The sequence below is a fragment of the Vigna unguiculata genome, chromosome 7 (genome assembly GCF_037176805.1).
Source record: "Vigna unguiculata cultivar grain cowpea cultivar isolate G323 ecotype 2 chromosome 7, ASM3717680v1, whole genome shotgun sequence".
NCBI classification, from domain to species: domain Eukaryota; kingdom Viridiplantae; phylum Streptophyta; class Magnoliopsida; order Fabales; family Fabaceae; genus Vigna; species Vigna unguiculata.
This window is the reverse complement of record NC_140798.1, coordinates 30,068,451-30,075,083: the sequence shown is the minus strand read 5'-3', so window position 1 is coordinate 30,075,083 and position 6,633 is coordinate 30,068,451. Positions and strand designations below refer to the sequence as shown.

At 28.5% G+C, this 6,633-nt stretch overlaps 1 protein-coding gene across 1 annotated transcript; it reads right to left on the bottom strand.

Annotated features, from left to right (window-relative positions):
* Positions 1-262: 262 nt before the first annotated feature.
* On the bottom strand, positions 263-1,684 carry LOC114191951 (ethylene-responsive transcription factor RAP2-12-like). Its single transcript, XM_028081424.2, has 2 exons — positions 1,383-1,684; positions 263-1,290 (listed from the first exon to the last, which is right to left on the bottom strand). Exons 1-2 carry the CDS (start codon positions 1,549-1,551, stop codon positions 557-559), a joined length of 903 nt encoding a protein of 300 aa, XP_027937225.2. The 5' UTR covers positions 1,552-1,684; the 3' UTR covers positions 263-556.
* Between the last annotated feature and the right edge of the window lie 4,949 nt (positions 1,685-6,633).

The window sequence follows — 6,633 nt, the reverse complement described above, 5'->3', positions numbered from 1 at the left end:
CCGTTGACCGTTCTCCAAGGGACCAAGATTCCACCATTCAGTCCTGTTCGGATAAGCTTTTGTAAATAACTTTTACACAAATAAACCAAAACAAAACACTTTTTTTAAATATTCCATATTTTTATTCATTTATAAACCAATTTAAATTTATGAAAAAAATGTTTTAATTCTTCTTAGTCTTTCTCGCAATAGTAGTATTGATGAGAAAACGCATACAACAGAACCACCAAGTAACTAAATAGATAAAAGAAAAAATAGCTGATGATTGAAATTCAAACACTTTGAAATTGATCCGGTGAAATCACATTTGAACATACCACCAAAAGCAAAATTACAATTCAACAAAAACTAGAAGATAAATAAATTAATAATAAGATGGTGAAAAGAAGTTGGAAACTCATGAAGACCGCTACCACCGAAGCACCCAATTTACACTTCTGTCCATCCCTGCCAAAACGCAGAGATGTTAGTTTAGTCAGCAGAACGGGAAGAAATCTTGGACAGTATTGACGAAGAAACAAACACATGCATGAAAGGAAAAACCCTTGACTCCTCGTCAATCGAAATTCCAGAGATCCCCGACAACACTTTCCTGAACATTATTCGGTGGCATAGTAGATTGTCCATCATAGTACGGGATCTGATAAAACTTCATGTAATTCTCGTAAGCCATCAGTTCCTCAGAAAGCTCCTGCAATTTGTTCTTTTCCTCTTCAGCCTCAATCACCTCTATCTCTTTCTCCTTCTCAATCACTGCTCCGTTGAAATAACCGTTCACTTTCTGACAAGACCCCATGAACTCGTTCGTCGAATGAGCGCCCTCTGAACCCGACGCTAACCCTGAATTTTCGTCGCCGGAAGCGACAACCGAGTCAGCGTTGACAGAGTCCACGTGGGACGAAAATGCCCCGGTGTGGTTCAGGTCATAACCGAACTCGAAGTTGAGATTTGTGGGGGCATTATTGAGATCACAACGGTACTGTTGCTGATAAGGGGTTGGTTTTTGGGTTGCGAAAGGAAGGGGTGGAATTGGATTACGAGCTTGAATGGAATATTCATCGTCCTCGTTAGGGAAATTCACCTTAGCTTTTTTGCCGCGGATTTTTCGAGCTTCGCGATCATAGGCTCTCGCAGCTTCTTCCGCAGTGTTGAAGGTACCCAGCCAGACACGAACCCCTTTTCTAGGGTCGCGAATCTCCGCAGCCCATTTGCCCCAAGGGCGCTGCCGAATCCCTCTGTAGAGATTCTTCCTCTGCCTTTTCACTGGCTTCGTCTCAACTTTCTCGCTAACTGTTTGTGGAAAATCACATTACAAAAAGATCTTAACATGATAAAAAAAATTAATAGAAAAAAAAAAAAAGTGAACATTGAAGAACACAAACCTTTGGGAGGTTGGGCCGTTTTGACAGTGGGGGGTTGTTGGTTTGAGGTTTGGGAGTAACCGAAGCCGAAATCATCGTCCTTTCCGAAGGAGCTTGGCCAGATATCGGAGGCGGCGAGGCAACGGCCACGGCGGGGTATGAAGTCAGCGATGATGGCACCGCCACACATGATGATGATGAATGGAAGTTATGGTGAGTAAGAAAGGTTTTGGGAATGGGTTTTAGAAGTAGAGTTGAAGTGGGTTGTGAGAAATATTGGGGAAAAGGTGGTGAGAGAAATGACGTGGGAAAAAAATGAAGGGTTGGAGTGGCTTATGTAGTTGGAAGAATGGAGGAGAAAGTGGGTGACAGATACGTCAGGAACCTTCCGCTACAATATTACCCTTCGCGAAGCCCTCCACAAGTGGCTTTATCTTTTGTATCTACTTTTAATGGTTATCTTTTATAACTATTTATAAGCTAATTTAACTGATACAGGAAAATTTAGAAAAAATTATAAAAAAAAATATTTCATGAACTTTTAATGTCAATATTATGGATTAAAATAGCTAATATTATCCCAAAATTTAATCATAATAAGAATTATTATAATAAATTAATGTAAGAGTAGTTAGAATTATAAAATAAAAATTAACCTTTTAAATAAAATAAAAGTTAAATTTCATTGATATTTATTAGATCAACTAATTTAAACAAAATGATTTGTTCAAATAATATATATATATATATATATATATAATTTTTTTTAGAAAATAATTAAAAGTTTTAATAAGAATTCAATTAATTTTAAAAATATAAAAATAATTGTATTGCTATAGTTTACTGCGTCATTTATAGTTAATAACTAGCTTATCAATTAACTCTTTCAAATACTTTATTTATTTGATGTCGGTGATAATATAAAGGTGCAAACACCTGCTTGATAAAATTTGGTTTTGAAGTGTTTCTCTTTTTAATTAAATACTGAAAATAATTAAACTTGTAACAATTTTCTAACCGTTGAACATATCTCCAGTCACACTAATATTATTAAATGTTATTAACAGACCTTGAATAACCAATTAATCACCATTAAATACTTATAATAATTATAATAATATATGTTAAACTATTTTCTTTATCTCGTATTTATTGGAAAATTTTAATTAAATCTTTATATTGTCGATCTCAATTGAATCCATTTTTAAAAAGTATGTAATAATTAGGTTTTTTTTTCAACATTATATTAATATTATTTAATTTGACTTTTTTGTGATTTTTAAATTTTTAAATTTTTAAAATTTTAAATTTATTCTTTCAAAAAAAGTATTATTTAATTCGTTTTCCAATTTAAAAAAAACGAAATTGATTAATTTTAAATAAAAATAAGACTAAATTAATGCAAAAATAACAAATATATAATTAAATTAAAATTAAACTATATCATGACATACGACACGACATAATCTTAATACATGACAAAAAAAAATTATTTCAAAAATAATAAAAAATTAAAAATTAAAAAACTAAAAAATGTCACAAACTGATGCGTAATACATGTTTAAGTGCATTAATAATATAATACCAATAAGAGAGTCTAATTATTATATACTTTTAGGAGTAGAGACTCAATTGCAACCCATCAAAATATGAATATTTAATTAAAATTTTCAAATAAATATGAATATCAACAAAATATTTTAAAATAATATATTTTTTAACATGAAATAAATCTATTAATTTAAAGCAAATAAATTAAGAATTTATGAACTCTTATTTAAGTGATTGGTTGCTAATTAAAAAATTGTTTTGGCAACCATAAATGTCCTATCCTCACCAAATCCTAGCTTGCGTCTTTGATAAGCAAACTTAGTTAGAATGGTAAAGTCTAAACTCTATAGACTTTTACCTTGCCACTTGCCACTAGCCACCGTTTACAAACCACATTTGAATATACATATTTTCTCTCAAAAAATATCTACCCTGTCTAAATTCAACTCAAAGACTCTGGAATCAATCTCCTAAATTTAAAATAATTTATAACAAAATTAATGTGTTCAAAAGGTGAATGTGTTGAAATATATCAATCAAGTGTATTATACAACACACGTGTGTCACAGTTATTTCTCTTCATATTATTAACTTTTATTTTAAGAAAAAAATTAAAATAATTAATTAAGTGTTTATACTTATTTCATAATAAGCATTTTACCACTGTAATAATTGGTTAGTGTTATACTCTTTTTATGTTTCTTTTTGCAATGTTTGTAATTATTTTTCCACCGTCATGTTATAATTAGTTTCACTCTCTTTATGTCACAACTGAAATTTTACCTTTTTTTTATGGAAGAAGTTTTTCTTATTGGTTTTAAACTTTCATTTTTATTTTACTTTATCTTTATTTTATTTTATACTATTGTAAAAACTAGTTTAGAAAGTTACAAACTCAACTCCTTCCTATTTTATATTATTATCAGATTGTATACTTTTATTTTATATATATATATATATATTTTGTAATTTATTACATTATATTTTCACATGTTATTCTTAAGGTTATATTGTTATTCTAGTAATGATTATGATGACAGTGAAATGCGGAAGAACAAAGTTTAATTAAGCTTAAACAATATTGTTTGAATTACATGAAAAATAAACATATTTTTACAAAAATTATTTATAGATTAAAATTTTCATTATTTATTTAGTATATAATTTTGTTTATCTAAAATTTTATATTTTTACATTTTATTTATGATTGTAGGATTATAATCTCTCATTTAAACAACTAACTAATTGTTTTAAGGAAATAGTTAAAAATAGATAGATACATTAACATCTATATTTCTATAGTTGGTTTTATCCTCTCTTTTTTCTCTTTTACCTTATATGCGAAAGTTTTATATTTCATTTACTTGAATAAAAAATTTTAGTGATTTAAGAGACATTAATCTTACATGTTGAAGTTTTGAAAAACTTTTCAAAAATTATGTATAAATTTGAATTTTTTTTTAGTGGAAAGTTTTGACTAAGAAAATTTCTTAAATATCAATTTACCATGAAGAGAAATTAACTTATAATCATAACTTGTTTTAATTAACATGTATAAAATATTTGTTGAATATTTTGAAGTAGGAATAATATTTATACTAATGTCGTTCATTATTTTTTTATTAGTTCAATTTAGTTTGAGTGTGGAAAATAATTAGTTTTGGTTAACGTATTTACAGATGTGGGTGAAAATAAGTATTTAGTAATAATGAATAAGGATAGAGTGATATAATTATTATATGATGAAGTTGTTTGCTTGTTTTTTTTTTTTATATGCTTGAGTGGTAACACAGGTGAGAATAAAGTATTATTGTTTAAAACTTTTCTCTTAATTTCTCAACCGATAAATATTCGATTTTCACTAGTATAAAAGTCGCATTTAACTACACATAATACGTTACGATTTTAAGATAAAATATAGTCTATAAAAACATTGTCACATTTTTGCAATTTTTGAAAGAGTGTAGGCTACAGTTTAGTTAAAATCGTAACTTATACTTTGACTATTAAACTATAGGTTATGGTTCTTTCAAAAAATCATAACTTATATTATTTTCTACCAGACAATGATTTTAAAGAGGATCGTAGCCTATATTCTCCTGAACAGGATTACAATTTCAACATTTTTACTTGATCCACGCAAACCACTTTTTGCCTCCAGCCACTCTGAATCCCCTACAAAGGATTTTCTTACTCGTTTTGCTTACTCATTTTTTTCCTCTAAGATGCGTTCATGTTTTTCTTCCTCGTCTCTTTGTTGTTTTGTCTCTTGTTTTTACAAGTTCATCACCCGTCGTTGGAGGTTTTTTCTCAGATCATACTGCTAACCAGTGCGCCTTGCCCCCAATTTCAAAGCACGTTTCCATGTATGTCTTCTCTCTCGTTTTCTTTTAAATCAGGCTCGCACCTTGCTCCTCCTATAGCTATAAAACTTGTATGTAACATCATGAAAAATTAGAATTTAATGTTATAAAACACCAAAAAATTTAGAATTTTTGAATAGTTTAGGTTGTTGTAAAACAAGGTATATATTGCAAAAGGTTTTTCCTTATTGCAACCGAACACTTTTTGGAGTAATGTTCGTGCCCAGACCTATTCAAGAGTAAAACTAGTAAAACACTTTCTTTAGCTCTAAAAAAAAGTCTCAACACATTTTTTTAGTACAAATATTTCTTTATTAAATTAATTATAAAACTACGTTTAAAAAGAAAAAAGAAGGCCTAACAAAAATTAAATTCCATTTTCTTCTTTTATTTCTTTATCTCTGTTTAATAGTTTTTCTTTTTCTTGTATTTGTAGTAAAAACTTAATATTGTTTTTTCTATTATTTTGTCTTAATTTTACATATATTTTTTTAAATTTTCAATGTGATCTATTCCATTAGATCAAGTTATTTAGAGATGATGAATTGGCATCTTTCAATCATGTACTCTTTTTATGTGTTTATTGTTTAACCAATAACAAAATGAAAAGAATGAATATTAAGTATTTTCAAGAAATATAGAAAGCACATTGATTAAAAAATAAATAGAGAAAAAATATAAAATCATTTTGTTGCAAATAAACAAAAAAAATACTATTAAACCTAATTAAAAAGCAGGTTTAAATACAAATTTGGTTCTTATTTAAGTTGAGTTTATTCAATTTAATTCTAATGTTTTTTTTTTTTCAATTTGGTCATAATTTCTGTCAATTTTGTTCAATTTGATAATTTTTATTAACATTGTTTAAATAATTAATGGACAGAAACAATGTCAAAAAATCCTTATAATGTTTATTATTTTTGGCTTTTGACGTCTACGAAAATACCGACGTCATATTGGGTGACATTAAAATTAACATCTAAAAAAAATGACTTTTTTAACGTCGGAATATGGGTGACCGACGTTCCTTAACGTTAGTTCAATCCCCGCCCAAAGTTCAACTCATGCCATTTGGATGGAAAAACTGCTGAAATTGACGTATGTCCTTACACTGACAAACAAATGTCAAATGACGTCGGGCAATGCTATAGCCGACGTCCTTTGATGTTTGTCAGTGTAAGAACATACGTCAATTTCAGCAGTTTTTTTTTTTTTAAGTTTTGCTGTATTTACAAATTTTCACACCTGAAAAACATAAAAGTCTCAGAACAGTTCACATCATACTCCAACAACGTGGCAATTTTAATTAATAATTGTAAAGTTGTCTAAACTTTTACAATTACCACAAAACTACAAGT

Bases quoted from the DNA above. Each gene is read 5' to 3' on its own strand.
- LOC114191951 (XM_028081424.2), bottom strand. From the start codon at position 1,551: ATGTGTGGCGGTGCCATCATCGCTGACTTCATACCCCGCCGTGGCCGT. The intron at 1,291-1,382 runs GTTTGTGTTCTT...TTCCACAAACAG, and splicing joins AACGGCCCAACCTCCCAAAG to TTAGCGAGAAAGTTGAGACG.